At 35.9% G+C, this 19,894-nt stretch overlaps 1 protein-coding gene across 1 annotated transcript in view; it reads left to right on the top strand.

Moving 5' to 3' along the window:
- The window catches only part of gtf2ird1 (GTF2I repeat domain containing 1), a 104,323-nt gene that overhangs the window by 72,682 nt on the left and 11,747 nt on the right, over positions 1-19,894 (top strand). The window contains exons 15-24 of the mRNA XM_039756631.1: positions 447-500; positions 3,652-3,717; positions 13,568-13,751; positions 14,040-14,101; positions 15,160-15,231; positions 16,779-16,862; positions 18,096-18,279; positions 18,698-18,726; positions 18,824-18,871; positions 19,300-19,380. Of these exons, the coding sequence (XP_039612565.1) occupies positions 447-500; positions 3,652-3,717; positions 13,568-13,751; positions 14,040-14,101; positions 15,160-15,231; positions 16,779-16,862; positions 18,096-18,279; positions 18,698-18,726; positions 18,824-18,871; positions 19,300-19,380 (864 nt within the window). The remainder of the gene's footprint in view (positions 1-446; positions 501-3,651; positions 3,718-13,567; positions 13,752-14,039; positions 14,102-15,159; positions 15,232-16,778; positions 16,863-18,095; positions 18,280-18,697; positions 18,727-18,823; positions 18,872-19,299; positions 19,381-19,894) is intronic.

Genomic DNA, 19,894 nt, shown 5'->3' with positions numbered 1-19,894 from the left:
CTCATGCAGAATAAACATTCATTTAGTTTGTATTCAGGATGACACAGAATTTTTTGCATTCTGTGGTAGCATTTAATCTCAGTAGATAATGCAGGCTGTGTCAGCTTAAGAAATTCCCTTTCTTATTCTGTTCATTTTTGCAGCCCTACTTTGAACTCTTTAATAGCTGTCTGCTCAGTATCATTATTTCTTACATGAGTATTCAGTATTCAAAGCTACACCACTAGCCTTCACAGTCTGTTTATTTTTACATGCATGTTAGCTTCAAAATCCCACTTAATCCAGATGCCAAGTTTTTATATCTTTGTGCTGTGGCATCCTGATATTTACTCATTTACTAATCCCACATTTCTGTTCCCACTAGTATTTGCCTTACATATTATTTTATGCTTCCTCCCGTGTCTTTGCATTTGAATGTATTTATAATTAAATTCTGCCTGTTTCAGGTGAAGGAGCTGATGAAGAACTCAGATCACCTAATGCTCCACGGACAAGTGAAGGTGATTTACCATTTTTCTTTTCTTTTTTTTTTTTTTTTTTTTTAATGTAAAGGACCTCTCATACATACCACAAAAAATATTTACCATTGCTTCATTAAAGCAGAAAGTATGAGCAGAATAATCTGTTTATTAGTGTACAATAAAAAGAGCTAACACTATATACTACGGCTCTGTAGCATCAAATAAAATAAATACATACCTTTTGACCTCATTCTATACCCTAGAGCAGGGGTCCCCAACCCCCGGTCCGCGGCCCAGTAACTGCCGGCACCAGAGTCTCGCTCAGTGAAGGGCTACAGCAAAAAGGCTGCCCCTTTCACTGAGGACACTTTTCAGAACGCTAGGCGGGCGGGGCTTTGCAGCGGCACCGAGGTGAGAGAGTATTACAACAAAGTATTTTATTTTTCTGACAGTTTCCCCATATGACACGAGTCTATAAAAATCTCGTTACTATGAAGTACATTCAGCAGCAAATAATGCTTGAATGAATCATTCACAGAGCAGTTAGTTCTGTGGTCGCAGCTCAGTTGTGCACATTTGCACAACAATCCCCAAACAGAAACATTGTAAATTTTGTTTTTCTTTCTTGAAACTTTCCTCGTACTGTTTTTTTTTTTTTGCTGTTTTTGTTTTCTATGGTTTTCAGTGATACCTTTTGCTTATTGCTAGTCAACATTTGAAAAACATCCATTGGAATTTAATTCATTGTCACTCTCCTATAGAAATCTCGGGTTGCAAACATATGCGAACTGCTGCATTTGTAGACGCCGAAAAGGGAGTTTTTATATGGTTCAGTGATGCTAGTTCAAGAAACATTCCTATTAATGCGGCACTCATTCAAGAAAATTTTAATCTTACACAGACGCGGCAATTGCGCTTCGAGATACACTTCAGCGTGTCGTTCCCATTGGGTGGGGGAATCCCAAAAGAGTTCAGAAACCTCACAATATGAAGAAGAAGAAAAGGATGATTTGACTTCTGATTGATAACTGTGCTGCCCACAGCATGCTTCCGCATTTAGATAATGTTCGCGTTGAATTCCTCCCAACCAATTGCACGGCAGTGCTTCAGCCATTGGATTTGGGCATCATTCGCACCCTAAAAGTGTATTATCGCAAGGAAGTGCTGAAAAAAATTCTCGTCAGCACAACTTGTAGGCAGGAGGAGATTAAAATTAACATGAAAGAAGCTATTGAAGCTGCTTCCATTTCCAACATCCTATCTTTGTGAGGCAGCGTTTTCTGCAGTGACAGCAACCGCTGACACTTTGCGTGTCACTGTCTTCCAGCGTCCCCAGATGGGATCGTCTGGTTGCAGGAAAACAAGCTCAAGGCTCTCACTGATTCTGCATTATGATAAGCTGTATAATTTCTATTACTACATTATAACTTAATAATAATAGAAATGTAATGTAAATTGTGTATAAAACTGCCCCCATCGGTCCCTGAAAAAATGTGCTTCTAGTAAAGCGGTCCTTGGTGTCAAAAAGGTTGGGGACCACTGCCCTAGAGAAGCTGTAGAAAAGTATATGTGGAATTATTGTTGTGTGTGTGGTTTTTTTCTCCTCCTCTTCATACATTGTCTATTAAAATTCACAGCATCAACAGTGAATTTTTCCCCTAACTTTTTCTGCTACTTTCTGTTATTCTATAATAATAACAAATTCATAATTCAAATGGTGGCATATTAAAGACATTCCTCTAGTATTTGCCTTTTTTGGTGTGAAATAATTATTTACAGACATATCAACTTCCTCTTTATTTCTTTTTCAAATAAGAAGGTTAAATCGTAAGTAAAAATAAGGAGAATATTTCATTTACCAACTGAAGGATCAAATAGGTCTCACAAACTGCTTTACAGTAAAAGGGGAAAATCAAAATTATATACTTTACAGTTTCACCATGTATACTGTATATTGTAGCTATTATTAAGGAGAAACCTAACAATTCGATTAATTAGATTATATTTCTATTTTATTCTTTTTTTGTCCCAAAAGTGAAGTTACAACTTTATAGAAGCTCAAAAGAAGGAAAAAATATAATAATAAACAAACAACAACCCCCAAACACACAAAACAACATCTGGCTTTTTTTTAATGAAGCTTGTAGATGGCAGTAAGATGGTGACCCCTGCACAGATGTACCACAGGGTTACATTTAAAGCCTTAACATTGGAATGCAGCAGGTCCAGCTTGCTGTGTCCACAAAAAGTCCAAAGCTGCCTGGTTGAAGGCACCAGCATTCAGAGTGACTGAACTTTAGTGTGTTCACACTGGAGTGAATCATTTCTGTTGCCGAGTTTAAAAATAGGCATCAACAGGAAGATGCAACCCCCTCCTAGTTGACAATGTGGATGAAATTAGACTGCATTTTAAACTGTGGATTGCACATGTAAGCTTCAATTGTAATTTGTTTACTTTTTAGTATATCTTGTTCACATAAGTTTTTAGACCCCATTCCAATTAGTCTGATCGTATCAGATGTAACCCATCCACCATTGAATAGCACCTGAAATAAGAAGTTTAAGCCGGTTTTCCCCAATACCCAAAATGCCTTAATACCTGAACTCGCCATGAGATGTGATAGTTCTTTCGATTTAAAAAGTGAAAGAGGCGTTTTGTTAAACTTAAAAAGCAATTGAAGCTGGTCAGTTTTATCTTTGCTTTAAATCTTTGCCCTTGTCACCCTTGGATGAGTTGTTAATGTGTTTTATAAAACACAGAAAAAAGTGTATATATGTACAGTATGTATGTTGAAAATGGAAAATTGCTGATGTATTCTTTTTTTAACATGGCTCTGGAGAATAGTGACATATTGTGTTGTTCTGTGCATATGACAATAGTACTACAACTTTTTGATTACTTGTAAGGACATCTTTTAAATTGTGTCTTTTTAAATTCTTATAGAACTTACTCATAATATACACCAGTTTAGTCTTGAAAGAAGTCTGAAGCTTATTTCTGGACTTTCTATAGCATCAGCATGCCCTTCTTTTGCTTCAACGACCAATACAACATTTATTATTTATTTTGTTTTCTCACTGTTTTAAAAAATAACTTTGCATATATCAGTGTTCATTAATTTTAAGCCCATTCTACATGTCTACACCATGGGACGTGATTTATTAACATGTCAATTTTTTTTTTCTTTAGATGATTTGGGAGAAATGCTTATACACTTGAGAAAGCAGGTTGAAGCTCTTTTTAATGCAAAGTATGGTGAGTAAAGCAACCCAATCCCGCTTTTTTTCTGGGGCTCATTCTTTTTTTTTCCTTGCTGAAAAAAATAGGGTTATTTAGCTAACACATTATGTTTGTCAATGATTTACTGGTAAAACTTCAGGATGTAAAATTTCTCTGTGCTTGTTATAATTTATGATATATGTCTGTTATAATTTTCATTGTTGTTCTTTTTCTAAATTAAATATAGGGAAACTTATTTTCTGATGAGTATAGATCCTCATCCAAGTAATTTATCCTTTACTTTAAAGTGATTAGCAAGATTATAGTCCTGTGTCCATTTATGGAGTGATGTAGAGAAATATTCAGGATAATAGAAAGTTTATATATAAAGCAATTTATAAAAAAAAATTAAATGAAATAATGAAAACAATAGCTCATATACTGAGAAATGTGAGAAAGGCAGGGGTGTATGAGAGAGACAAGGATCAAGAGAGAGAAACAAGAAAATATTTCATTTAGAAGCATATGTACCAGGGTTCAAAGAAAACCATTGAATTTTGGAGCAACTAGTTATATTTGTTTACATTAAAGACAAAATGTACCCTACGTAGCCATATTTTAAGACCAAGTCCACTTCTCTTCACAAGATTCTTCATTTTGTAGCATCACCAAATTTTGCAAACCTTCTATTAAAATTAATAGCTAAGAACAATTAAACAATAAAATACATAGCAATGCTACCTGTTTAACTGCTGTGTCCGACTCTTATTATATCAGGGTGTTTACAATGTGCTTTGCACTTAATTACTGCTGCTTCCAAAAGAAGAATTAAAGCTTCAATGAAGTCTTTCACTAGTTGACCATACTTAGTAAGAGTCCTGTTGGCTTTTGGATGTTATGTATATCTCAGTAAGACTAATTAGTGACTGTTGGTGAACTGCACTCTTTAAGAGATTTTATACAAGATTTTTGATAAGATTTAGGCTGGAGTTTTGGCTAAGCGACTCAATGATATTCACCTTCTTGTCCTTCGGCCACTGTACAGTGGCTTTGGTGGTGTGTATTGAATTATTGTCAAATTGAAAAGTGAACCATCATTACATTTCAACTGCCTGGCAAGGGACTGCTGGTTTATTTTAAGAATCTGCCAATATTTTGCAACTGCTATCTTCCCATCCATCCTGACAAATACCTCAGTCCAAGCTGAAGAGAAACACCTTCACAACAGGATACTGCCACCGCTGTGCTTGACAGTAGGTATGGTGCTCATTGAATAGTAAAATGCATTGGGCTGTTGTCAGACATATTTACCATTACGGCCAAATAGATTTTTTCTTATTAGGAAAACATATATGAGACTAACCCCAATTTTTCTTTCTACATCATACAGGCAGTTCTTGTATGTTGTGCTTGTCATATTATTACCACATGCACACCATAATCAGTCTTTGCCATAATGGCCATTAACCTCTTCCTTCCCACTCTGATGGCATAAGGAAGGTCTGAGTGGTTCTGTAGACCACTTATTCTGAAGTGATTGAAATTTTTAGAATATATAACAGGTGGGAGACAATTTTTCACAGGTTGATGTTCTCAGTTCGAGTAAAACCAATACAAATTTTATGGAGGACCAATTCTGAACTGTGAACCCCTTTCGGTAACACTTTGCATTAAGTGCCCATAATTACACTGTAACTACTATGTAATTACATGTATAAGTACAGTGTAACTACGAGTTATTACTCTGTACTTACTGTTTAATACAAAGTAACTTTATAGTTAATTACTCAGTTGTCATTGTTATTCCACAGTTTATATAATTACAGTGTAACAATTTATCACTGATCCAAAAACAAGTGTACTTACATAGTGTGGTATGCAGGCCAGACACAGACAGGCAGACATCATTTTATCACCGAAAACACGTTTATTTACAGGATATTTACAACACTGAACATGCACAAACCCAGTGCCACAGCACCAATCACCCCAAAGTCCAGGCCCTCAATACAATGCCTTTCTCTTCACTGCCTCCACTCCTCTCCTCCAAGACCGGACTTTTCCACCCGACTCCAGCCATCTAACGCTGTGAGGCAGCCCCTTTGATAATCACCCAGATGTGCTCCAGATGCCTCTCGACAATCGAGTGGCGGAATTACCGGTGTCCCTGATCCTCTTCCCCCCCAGCAATTCCGGGTGTGGGAGAAGTGCTGAGGAGTGTGCTTTGTAGGCATCGGGGCGCCCCCTGGCGGTGACCACAGAACCCTACAGGGCTGAGCTTCAAAGCTCTGTACCCGTGGTCCCCAAAGCCACCAGGGCGGTCGTCCCTGCGTGGTCTGGAGGAGGTGTAAGCCAATAGTTACATTGTATCTGTATATTTTCAAAATAATCTATACTAATAAAAGGCAAAGCCCTCACTCACTCACTCACTCACTCACTCATCACTAATTCTCCAACTTCCCGTGTAGGTAGAAGGCTGAAATTTGGCAGGCTCATTCCTTACAGCTTACTTACAAAAGTTGGGCAGGTTTCATTTCGAAATTCTACGCCTAATGGTCATAACTGGAAGGTATTTTTCTCCATTAACTGTAATGGAGTTGAGCTGGAATGACGTGGGGCGGAGTTTCGTGTGACATCATCACGCCTCCCACGTAATCACGTGAACTGACTGTCAACGCAGTGCGTAGAAAACCAGGAAGACCTCCAAAAAGCGCTTGAGAAAACATGCATTATATAATTGAGAAGGCAGCGAAACAATAAGAAGCGAGCGAGTGACATATACTACCATATTCATGAGTGCTGCTACCTCGGAAAGAAAGCAAGGTGTAAACCTAAACTTTAAATTAAGTTCATAGACAGGCTACCGCTGGCGTTTCACATGCCGACAGGTAATGCGGGATACAAGTTTAATGAGAGGACGCAGGATATAAACGAGAGTTTTGATCACTTTGTAACTAAGTTAAAATTGTAGGTGAAGGGGTGTGCTTATGCAAATTCAGAGACTGTGTTTGTGGGGGATTGACAGTTAAGGCGGGTGGGGGAGTCACGTCATCATCTCCCCTCCCATTCATCTTATTTCGCTCTGAGCTGAGCTCAGCTAACGCCGTCTTCGAAGCAACCGTCAGACTGCCACCAAATACTCACAGAAAAATCCACAAGTTAATACACACGCTGTCTCTAGAGTTTCTACACACTGAATCCTCCAGGCACTACTTACAAAAGGTCACATTGACAATCGTGTTACGTTATTTTTAAAATCTTTCCTTTTCTTAGCACAAGCACAGCTGAGAAGCTTGATGCATGTGCTCCATAACGCGTTAAAAATAATGCATTTAATCACACTTTGCATTACAAGCAAAGGGAGCTTTTGTCAATGCATGATTTCCTGGTACACCGATTACATTGATCAAGCATCCCGATTCATTTTACCCTCGCACCACCTTAGTTTGAGAAGAAGTATGAAAAAATATGAGGTTAACACAGAAAAACAGATCACCAATTCAAGCTTTATGAATAATCGATTCGCCATCAATAATTGTTTTGGTAAAGCCATCCTCCTTCCATTTTATAATTTTTCCGCCACTAGCCATGATTAAATGAGCGGTAAAAAGTAAGAGCAAAGCGAGGGTGACTTATTTAGGCAGGCATATATATGACAGCAACACTCATGACAATGTCAATCATGTTACGTTATTATTAAAATGTTTCCTTTTCTTTTCATTACTTCTTTAACACACTGCTTCTCCGCTGAGCGCGGGTATTTTGCTATATATATATATGAATGACCTCCAAAGAGCGCTGAGACTTTTGATATCATGAACGTGTCTGCAAAAACTGGGGTCTCCTGCCCAGCAAAGTCGAGCAGCCAGTGCGCGTGCATAGCTGTGCCGGCCTTTGAGACGCTGACTGCGCTTCTGCCTTAAGTCAAAGTGAGCACTTTTAATTTTTTCATCCTCCCCCTGCGCTATAGCCCAGACAAGTGCAAACACGGGACCCCTTTTCTACACCACGGCAAAATAATATTAAGGCGATTCACACTTTCTTTTGCACGTATACGATTATGAGGTCCTCAGCTCGGATTATGAAGACACGCACAGGAGTGGAGGACTGACAGTGCCATCACAGCCGATTAATGGCGGGGCGTCTCACCAGTCTACACAAGACCCACGCGACTGTCCCCAAAAGGCGATCATAACGTCAGCGAACACATCTCTCTATACTATATAAAAGAAAAAGGCAACATTCCTTTCTTTACACCTTTTTTCCTTTTATCCCAAACCAAAGCCTTTCTCTCTTAACACTGCAGAGGACACAAAACTAATTTTCTTTAAATGCCGGTAAGGCACATTACCAGAGGCACAAATTTGAGCGTTCACATAGAAAATGTAATTTCAATGTACCTGTACTTCTTAAAACGTTAATGTTTTACTGTTTAATAACTTATAGACTATAATTTATTATTTTTCCCTTGCACTCAGTGACCAAACCTATACACACACATATAGACACATAAAACATACACACAAGTATATGTATGTGTATATATATATATATATATACACACACACATACATACATACATACATACATATATATATACATACATATATATATAATTTGTGTGTGTGTATGTATGTATGTGTGTTTATATATGATGTAGATAGGTATGTATGTGTGTGTGTGTATATATATATATATATATATATATATATATATATATATATATATATATATATATATATATATATATATATATATATATATATATATATATATGTGTACAGTCATGTGAAAACATTAGGACACCCTTTGAAAGCATGTGGTTTTTTGTAACATTTTTAATAAATGGTTATTTCATCTCCGTTTCAACAATACAGAGAGATTAAAGTAATCCAACTAAACAAAGAAAACTGAAGAAAAGTCTTTTCAAGATCTTCTGTAAATGTCATTCTACAAAAATGCCTATTCTAACTGAGGAAAAGATAGGACACCCTCACATGTATTCCCTCTTAAATTGGCTCAGATCTCACACAGGTATATCACACCAGGTGCACATAATTAGTAGATTGTTACTCTGCATGTTGAATGAGGCTTGCCCTATTTAAACCTCAGACATTTAGTTTGGTGTGCTCCTGACTGTTGAAGTGAGAGTGAGCACCATGGTGAGAACAAAAGAGCTGTCAGAGGACTTCAGAAAAGATTGTAGCAGCCTATGAGTCTGGGAAGGGATTTAAAAGATCTCAAAAGATTTTGAAATCAGCCATTCCACTGTCCGGAAGATAGTCTACAAGTGGAGGGCTTTCAAAACAACTGCCAACATGCTCAGGACTGGTCGCCCCAGCAAGTTCACCCCAAGAGCAGACCGCAAGATGCTAAAAGAGGTCTCCAAAAACCCTAAAGTGTCATCTCGAGAACTACAGCAGGCTCTGGCTACTGTTGATGTAGAAGTACATGCCTCTACAATCAGAAAGAGACTGTACAAGTTTAACTTGCATGGGAGGTGTGCAAGGAGGAAACCTTTGCTTTCCAAGAGAAACATCGAGGCCAGACTGACATTTGCCAGAGATAAAGTTGACAAAGACCAGGACTTCTGGAATAATGTTCTTTGGACAGATGAGTCCAAAATTGAATTATTTGGACACAACAGCAGAGGACATGTTTGGCGTAAACCAAACACAGCATTCCAAGAAAAGAACCTCATACCAACTGTGAAGCATGGAGGTGGAAGTGTCATGGTTTGGGGCTGCTTTGCTGCAGCAGGACCTGGTCAGCTCACCATCATAGAATCCACGATGAATTCTACTGTGTATCAGAAGGTGCTTGAAGAACATGTGAGACCATCAGTTAGAAAATTAAAGCTGAAGCGGAACTGGACCATGCAACATGACAATGACCCAAAACATACTAGTAAATCAACCAAAGATTGGCTGAAAAAGAAGAAATGGAGAGTCCTGGAATGGCCAAGTCAAAGTCCAGATTTGAATCCCATTGAGATGCTGTGGGGTGACTTGAAAAGGGCTGTATGCGTGCAAGAAACCCTCAAACATCTCACAGCTGAAAAAGTTCTGCATTGAGGAGTGGGGTAAAATTTCCTCAGACCGATGTCGAAGACTGGTAGATGGCTACAAGAACCGTCTCACTGCAGTTATTTCAGCCAAAGGAGGTAACACTCGCTATTAGGGGCAAGGGTGTCCTATCTTTTCCTCAGTTAGAATAGGCATTTTTGTAGAATGACATTTACAGAAGATCTTGAAAAGACTTTTCCTCAGTTTTCTTTGTTTAGTTGGATTACTTTAATCTCTGTATTGTTGAAACGGAGATGAAATAACCATTTATTAAAATGTTACAAAAAACCACATGCTTTCAAAGGGTGTCCTAATGTTTTCACATGACTGTATATATATATATGTGTATATATATATATATGTATATATATATATATATATGTATATGTAGATATGAAGATATGTATGTGTGTGTGTGTGTACATATATATATATATATATATATATATATATATATATATATATATATATATATATATATATATATATATATATATATATATATATATATATTATGTGTGTGTGTGTGTATATGACAGCAGCAATCCAAGCTGTGATAAAACAGTAAAAGGAGGCGTGTCAGGCGTCGTGGTACATTTTCTGATGCAGCTAGCGAAAATAACTTTGTGACACTGCCACCAAATACACAAAACAATTACTTTGACAATCATGTTACATTATTTTTAAAATGTTTCCTTTTCTTTTCATAACTTCTTTAACACATGACATCGCTAAGCGCTGGTATTTTGCTATATATATATATATATATATATATATATATATATATATCACAGCGACACTCATAACAGTGACAAAACAATTACATTGACAATCATGTTACGTTATTTTCAAAATGTTTCCTTTTCTTTCTCTTTCCTTCTTTAACACACTACTTCTCCGCTGCCAAGCACGGGTGTATATATATATATATATATATATAGATATAGATATAGATATAGATATAGATATAGATATAGATATAGATATAGATATATATAGATAGATATATAGATAGATATGAGAACAACACTCATATCAATGACAAAACAATTACATTAACAACCATGTTACGTTATTTTTAAAATTTTTCAATTTTCTTTTTTGTACCTTCTTTAACACACTACTTCTCCGCTGCGAAGCGCGGGTATTCTGCTAGTAATAAATAATCGGGGTATGTAACAACTATGTAACAGATGTTCCATGGTCGGGGAAATTGTAATGGAGAATTGCAGTGCTAACTGTATAGGTTTTCGAATGATATTTCAAGATCTGTTTTAAATGGTGAAAACACCTTTGCAAAATAGTTAACTCTTTTGCCTCACAGATCCATTATCCTGAGATGGAATTCTGTCTGGAGGCTCCAGCAGACCCCGTGACCCTGTGTTAGGATATAGCGGGTTAGATAATGGATGGATGGATATGTGTGTAAAATTTGTACGTTCTACCCATGTGTCCCTATGTCTTCTTCATGGGTTTTACTGCCACATCCCAGGGACATGTAGATTGGGTTACATGGCCATATGTGTAAGAGCGTGAGTGTTGGTATGTTTGTCAGTGGGCCTTGTAATGGAATGGCTCCCCATCCTGGGCAGTTTCCTGCCTTGTGCCCGGTGATGCATAGAATGGCTCTGCGACCCTGTGTACCTTGATTGAATGATGCAAGTTTGGCAGTATTATGTTAGGGATGGGTGTAATAATAGCCAAAGAAATTCTACAATAAATAGTGTAACACAACTATAAGAATGTGACAAATGCTTGTTTAAGCAAAACATGTCAAGGAGGTGCCCCTCTAGATTTTGGGAAAAAGCATTAACCATTTTGCAAAGGTGTTTTCGCCATTTAGAAAAGATCTTGAAATATCATTGAAAACCTATCCAGTTATCACTGCAATTCTCCATTACAATTTCCCAGACCATGGAACATCTGTTACATAGTTGTAGTTACATGCCCTGATGTTTTTATTACATTTTGAAAGTACAGATACAATGTAACTATGTAAGTACACTTGTTTTTGGATCCGTGATAAATTGTTACATTGTAATTATATAAACTGTAGAATAACAATAACAACTGAGTAATTAACTATAACGTTACTTTGTATTACACAAGAAGTACGGAGTAATAACTCATAGTTACACTGTACTTACACAGGTAATTACATAATAGTTACAGTGTAATTATAGACACTTAATATAAAGTGTTACCCTACTTTCTTCCCTTTCCAGCACTATGGAGAAAAAATAGATTTGAATTTATTGTAAAGTGTAAATTTTAAAATTGTTGCTTCTCTTGGAGTAAATCACAATCAATTTAGTAAGAAAGGGTCTCATTATAAATATATTGTGCTGGGTACCAGGCTGGCTAGAGATTAGTGTGGCAATTGAATGTTCAAAGAGCAGCCATCTAACAAACCTTCAAAAGACTGAGAATATCACACTGTCATTAGAGAACCTATTCATGGTAGTGTGGGTTACAGGGACTCTTCCTGTCGTGTGGTGCCTCGAGAATTGAAACTGGGAGATTGGCGCTCTGTAAAGAATTATATAATGTTTCCCCAGTGATACTTGAAGGCAGGTGACCTAACAGATGTAACTGGTGCCTGAACTGGGGGAGGAAGAGGAGGATAAGAAGAACAATGGTAGAAAACTACAGTAGATTAAATCCTTGAGATCATCAGGCAAATAGTGTATAGTTTCAGGCGGGAGAATATGGGCTGTTTTGCTCTTTTAAAGACATGGGAAGGCAGAAAGGCAGTCATTATCTCCTTAGCCATAGGTTAGGAGAATTCCATTTAAGAAAGAGAAGAGTGGAACTGTATTGTTTTAAAGCAGGCTGTCCCTATAATTGTGAAGAGACCTGGCCCTTTGTAGGTGTAGTAGGGTTAGGTCTAGCCTGGTATCTTTCTAGCCAACAAGTCCAGAGGTTTGACTGGAAGTAAGCCTAGAAGGGTATTTAATCCACTTCATACCTCAGGTCGTGTTAAGTCAGGAGTTGGAAGACACATTTGGGGAGTAGGGCAACTGGCAGGGGGGATTGTTAGAAGTGGTTAAGAAGCATTGCTTTTGGGTGTTACTCTTACACATTGAAAATCCTGCCTGAAAAACAGGGACATCTTATGACTGGAAAGTGCAGAAGACTATTAGTATATAATTTTTAAATGTTTTGTTTTGCTGATATCGTGCACTGTGTTTTTTGCTCATTCAGTGTCTTTTATTATATAAAATAAAAACATCTGTTTAGTAATGTTTGACATCTTTCTGATGTTTTTGGCATGAAGATATGTTACTTAATATTGTTAAAATTTATAACTTAAGCTTTTATATTATAAAATATTGGTGCATTTTTTAACAGGACAAAAGTACAATTTCTCTGATTTTATACAGTTACTGAACAGTAATAAACTGAATTCATTTCTGGCATGAATTTTCTTTCCAGCATTCTTATAAATGCAGTCTTTTTATTGTAAAGTTTTCCAATTGATTAAATTCAAATGAAGGAAGTAATTCTTTAAATGTCGTAACTTCTAATAAGCTACATGCTCATTTAAATAATTACCAAGATGCTCTTTACTCTTCTCAAATGTTTTAAATGACTCTGTAAACTCTTTTATGAGTGAAAGCTTACAATGGAATGTGATTTTTTTTTTATTTTTTTTTTTTTATTAATAAATAATGTTCTCCGTTGAATTTGAGAATGGGGCATCATTTATAATTTTAAGTACTTATCCACTCAAAAGTGAAGAAATAAATGAACTAAGGATGTTTCCCTGCACAAGCTGCTATATTCTTTGAGATATATATTTATTTGTTTTTTGTTCTTAGCCGAAGCTCTTGGTGTCCAGGACCCAGTCCGCGTTCCCTATTCCAAATTCCAAATGTACCCAGATGACCTTTCAGTAGCTGGCCTCCCAGAGAGCATGTCATTCCGGCGACCAAACTGCTTTGGTGTTGCAAAGCTACGTAGAATCCTGGCTGCCAGTGACAACATTCACTTTATTATTAAAAGGTGACAAAATGGCACAAGCGTGGTTTGTTGTTTTTGTTATTATTATTCTTATTATTATTTTAATAATACAATCGATATATCCAATGTTTTGGGTGTGTTGTACCTCTTTCTTGCGGAAATGACCTGTTCATGCTGGACATTGCAGTCATATTATACGGGACCATGGTAAAGCATATGCTCCGGTGACAAATGTAGCACATATTGCTTGTTTTACTTTTGCATCACATACAAATGAAATGGTGGAACAATAGTATTCTTGTTCACTTAACCACTTGTGATATTTTTCAGACCTGAACTGCTGATTGAAGGCCTTAAACAGGAGCTAACCCCGCAATCACACAGCAATTCTGGTGAGAAAACCTATTTAGGAATGTGTTCTTGTGGACAAACAGTATATCTCTTTGTGACATCACGTAAAAGTGAGAGGTTTTCTGTATATAATGAAAGTAACATAAATATTGGGTCTGGTGACCTTCAAATGACATTCCAAATCCTTTTTCAGAAACAAATTTAACTTTTATAGATTATACATCTAGGTTTAGATTACTTCTAGTATGGTGAAGCTATTCATAGAGAATTTTTAGGTCCTGCTTAGTGATGTTTTCCATTTACATTATCTGAGATAATTAAAAACAGATGTAATTAGACTGAATATAATATACCATTATACTAAGTATATGTCTTCTACCTGATAAAGCAAGTCTCAAATTTATGTGTTTTAATATTTAAGCATATTTATTCCTTTAATACCAGGGTGACACAGAAAAATGGGAACTTTTGAAATGCGTAGTGGCAGCCATGTGCAGTTGACAGCACTGCGGAACAGGGACCTTGAGCTGTAAACAATCTCATCGTTTAGTAATTTAGTAATCAATTGCAAGGTAATCAATGGGAGCTGTGCGCGAATTGTTCAGTAACCGTGTCATCTCAAGATTCGGTGACATTCCCTGGCCCTCAAGATCACCAGATTTGTCCATTTGTGATTTTTTTTTCTTGTGGGGCTACCTTAAGAGTCGGGTCTACACGACTCAGCCAAGGACACTGAATGAATTGCAACAAAGAATGAGATGTTGCAGCGATCAATGGGGAACCTCAACAGCAGATTGGAAGAATGCAGATGTACAGGAGGACGCCATCTGCAGGACATAATTTTCAGACATTGATAATTTGGATTACTGTCTCTTAAAAGGCAAGTTGTAGTGGTTCAATTGCTGTCAATAAAATTTTTTTGTTGGATTTCTTCTATTTTTATTGGGTTTTTCAAAAGTTCCCATTTTTCTGTGTCACCCTGTATAAAAATTATTAGACATTAGGAAATTTGATCTTTATATATTATTGCACTGATCGCAACATTTTTCATATTTCATTTTTATTTGATGCAACCATTTTTTCTTTCCTTTTTACCCAGTTGTGGATGTGGATAGCAAAGATATTGTAATGGATGAGGTGCCAACATCCGCAAAAAGACCTGGATACTCAGGTAAATAATTGCATGATGTGCACTTTCTTGTGACAGAAACATCTCTTTTCAATGGACAGAGGTGCCTACAATGTATGAGAACCACCAACCACAAAATAATGTTTGAAATAATAATGAAAGAATACACAGTCTTAAAAATACACAGACTGAAACTGCAGGATGAAAGGTGACACTAAACCAGAATGATATATACAGTATAATATATTTTATCAAACAATGTTCCCCTGCATGTCATGATTATAGCTAATTAAACAAGGAAAAGGCTACATCATGTTAAAAAAATGTATTGTATGTATAGTGCTATGGTCCTATTCCACAAACTCTGGTGAAATACAGTATCCGAATCTATTAATAAATGAGTTTCATTTTACTATTTGTTTCTCATGCTTACATTGAGTAACTTTAATTTAGTCTGAGAGTGAAAAAAAAAACAAAAAAATAATGTTTGTTTGTTTTGTTGTTCCTGCCCTGTGTGCTCTAATGTCATGTGCCAATTCAAATATAGGGGTAAAAACAGGATGGGTTGTCTCCAGGTTTTGTCAGACATTCTACTTTAAAATTTTCATTAATGATTATTTCATAATACATATTAACATAAACCCACTGATATCCTAATGATTAATGTGTTTGAGTAGCTAACAAAATTAAAAAGATGTAATGTATGCAAATGGACATATGGATAATAGTGTACTATGAGTCTAATTGACTCTTTTTAATCTAAATCTCTAGTAGTCTATAATTAAGTGAATTGTTTACCTTCTGTTTTTCTTTACATTTTAAAAAAACCTAATCAAGTGAGTGCTACATTGTATAGTACTGAAGTAGGCAAAGAGTGACCAAGCTGATCTAAATATGTTTGGCCCTTGTATAGTTAAAACTTATTTTGGTTCAATGGGCTTTTGAATTGGTGGTCTGTGATGTCGACTTTACCAAGGTTTGATAAACAAGTCTGTATGCTGCACACAATATGTGACAGAATTCGAACTGAGATATTGACTAGCAAAGTTATAAAGCTTAATTTACCCTCATGGATAGTACACAAAATCACTCTTCTACTGGAGCTCAGATGTCCCATTTTTATGGGGAAGTCAGAAGTGAAGTTAGCAGAAATCATATTTCATATATGAGAAAAAAATACTCCATGCCTAGAGGGTTCAGATTTATAGTCTGTGGTGTGATTCTGAGAAAATTCTTTAAGTTGGTTTCACTCCAGTTACACAACTATGCATTACTGGAAACTGATGTTCATCAGCAGGGTGGTATACTGGCTAAGGAAATGAACTCTAGTGGGTAGAGGTTCTGAGTAATTTTCAACCTCTAACATACTTTCTGACCCTGATCAATTCACTTAACCATCCTCTGCTCCAACTGTAAAAAAAATATATATATATATATATATATATATGTAAACAGTTGCACTCTGGATCTGTACTATAAAAATACATTGGGTTGGTGTTTGATAAAAATGTGCTATGTGAAAGCATTCAGCACAACAGATATTATGTAAAACTGATTGCCTTGTAATTTGCCTTTGTTGTGATCAACAGACAGCCTGGAAGCTAAGCTTTCACGGATTGATTTGGCAAACACTCTGAGGGAACAAGTCCAAGACCTCTTCAACAGGAAGTATGGTGAGTAACAACAAAATGCCACTGCACTTTTGCAGATGGTTTATTCTAATAACATAGTGTAACATTCTCAGACTTGCTTAATCTAATTCAAGGGCCCAGTCACACAGATACACATCTTCTCAAACACAAACTTACATTGAACATGTTTGATTAACCCTAGCATGCATATCTTTCGGGATGATATATACTGAACTATCAATGTTGTTATACTGTATATGTACCTAATCGAGGAATGTTGCCTTGGTGGCAGAGACATGCAAGGTTGCCTGCTTTTGAGTAGCAATGTGACCCTGAGCTAATCACTTAATTTGCCTTAGTTCTGAATAATATTTACAAATAATTGTGTAAGAACAAGAACCAATCATCAAGTCATTAAGTTTTTTTTTTTTTTTACTTTATCATAATCAAGAAAGTGTTTTTAAGGAGGTTTAAAATTACTTATTTTTTATTATACATGATGATTTATATGTCTAAATAACAATATAAGTAGACAGTATCAGTAAGGATTCTTCTATGTGACACTCTATTAAAAAAATTAAAAGTTAATTTTGATCATAGAGAACTTTAGGAGATAGGATTTTGTAACAAGCGTCAGCTGCATTTTCCAATTATTTTCAAATGGTGAACCTTGCATATAGTTATCTTTCTAGAAGTGAAAAATATTGCAAAGTTAAGGTAGTTTCTGAATGGTCATGGTGTTTAAAAGCTAGATAATTAATTTGCATCAAGAGGAGTTTACTGTTGTATTGCTTTAATGTAAAGGTTTTCAAATTACGCATATTTGTATATTTCAGAATTTCATATTGTAGCTTATTTTTAGCTAAACTGTGTTTGATAAATGTATGCAGTATGGGGAGCTCGGTAAAGAAAGTGTGCTATATCAAAATATGTTTAAGTTGAATCGTTGAATACTTTACTCCATAAAAACTAATTTGACTTTATACCAATCTTCATATATTAATAAATATTCTGAAAGTACTTGTGTAAAGTAAGTGAATTTTAATTTGCTTCTATAAATATAGCTTTTTCTTTATTTAATATTCATATTTAATTTGAGTATTGTAGATTTTTTTACAATCAAACTTTATTTTTGCTGTCTAAACATACTCTCACTTTTTGTATTATTTTGGTAAAATCCTAAGTATATGAGATTGATAATTGAAAGTCAGATCCTCTTTAAAAGAAGAAAGTGGTGTGTTTGATTCAGTGCTTTTTCTTATTCTTTACTCCCAGGTGAAGCACTGGGCATCAAATACCCAGTCCAGGTACCTTATAAGAGGATAAAGAGTAACCCAGGCTCTGTTATAATTGAGGGATTACCTCCTGGAATCCCCTTTAGAAAACCGTGTACCTTTGGCTCTCAGAACCTGGAGAGGATTCTGGCTGTTGCTGAAAAGATTAGGTTCACAATAACGAGGTGAGGTGATGACAATATTATTTGTTAATAGCAAAAAAGTTTTACATTATTAATAAGACACTGCCAAAAAAAAATGATTGATAGGGATCAGAAATTGTCTGTAGTTTCTTCCTACACCCCTCCCATTTTCAATTTTTTATTTCAATGACAGAGAATTATAGCAATTTATACTACAGTATATGTAGTTACAAACCAGTTTGGAAACCTACTGATATTATTCAATGAAAGCCTAACTGTAAATATTTCACAATGTCATGCCAGAGGAGCTCTAATAAGAAATTTATTGACAGATTGAGAAATCAAAGCCTCATTTTATCAAGATCTTTAATTTAGATTCCCATTTCTTTTTTTTTTCGTGTGCTGTATGTTATGCTCATTATTTCGAGTTTATTCTATCCTGTCAATTTAACCTCCTCAGGCCATTCCAAGGACTTATCCCAAAGCCAGGTAAGGAAATAATCTAGAATTAAGACATCATCTTTCTCTCATTTGTACTGTCAATTTACAGAATCAGTTTTTCTTCCTTATTTTTTTTGTTCTTTAGCTCCAAGACGCATCACCTTACTAAAAAAAGCATATGCCTCGATTAGTGGTGAGTGTTGACAATTTGTCAGTTGAGTGGCATGTCTCATCCTCATCCCGTCGTGTTCTCAGGACTATAGCTATTTGGAAGAGTTTATGACTGAGAGAAGTATAGTAAGAGCAACCCATTTAATGCTTGGCCTAAAACCCCTGTCCTCCAATAAGGCTTTCTTGCAGTTAGTGATCATCCCCAGTCCCTTCTTTATATGTCCTATAATTTGATGCCCTTAAATTATTAAATAAACTTGGCACACACTGCTCTGTGACATGACCCACTCTGCTTTAACTGCCCTGAGAACATGCCCTATGTCATATACTGTATCTTCATAAGAACTGACTTATTGTTGGCTGAATAATTATAATTCTAGACTTGCTGTTTGTTCACATTTATGTATAATTGTATTTATTGTAATAATGTTTTTGATTCTTTTAATATAGCTGAAGATGATGAAGTAAATAGAATGGGAGAGAAGGTTATTCTTAGAGAACAAGTGAAAGAACTCTTTAATGAAAAATATGGTAATTATTTGCTTCTTGTTTATTGTGTGTCTTCTTCTTAACAGAGGGGTCCCCAGCTCCAATCCTTGAGGACCAGAGTGGCTGCAGGTTTTCTTTTTAACCCTTTTCTTAATTAGTGACCTGTTTTTGCTGCTAATTAACTTCTTTTGAATTAATTTTAATTGACTTGTTGTTTTTTTGAAGATTTGATCCCCTGAATTTCTTTATCATTCCTCTGAATTACTTCATTTCTGTCCTTAAATGGCACCCAAACAGAAATGAAATGTGAAATGAGTGAACCAACAGAAGACCAACTAAGTCAGGGTCTCAAACTCCAACCAGTTTCACTCCAAACAGTTGCTTACTTAAGTGCTGTTTCTTGTTATTAATTAAACTCGTTCTTTTATTCCATGCCTTCTTGCTGCTCTCATTGTGCAATAGCAGACATTTATGAAATTGTTGATTTTGTCTTTTCTCTGTTAAAATGTTTTAGGGACCTGAGCAGATCAACATCCCTGACACCTTCATCTTTCTT

The sequence above is a fragment of the Polypterus senegalus genome, chromosome 6, assembly GCF_016835505.1.
Source record: "Polypterus senegalus isolate Bchr_013 chromosome 6, ASM1683550v1, whole genome shotgun sequence".
NCBI classification, from domain to species: domain Eukaryota; kingdom Metazoa; phylum Chordata; class Cladistia; order Polypteriformes; family Polypteridae; genus Polypterus; species Polypterus senegalus.
Note: the sequence above shows the minus strand (reverse complement) of the source record. Positions and strands in the feature narration are given on the sequence as shown.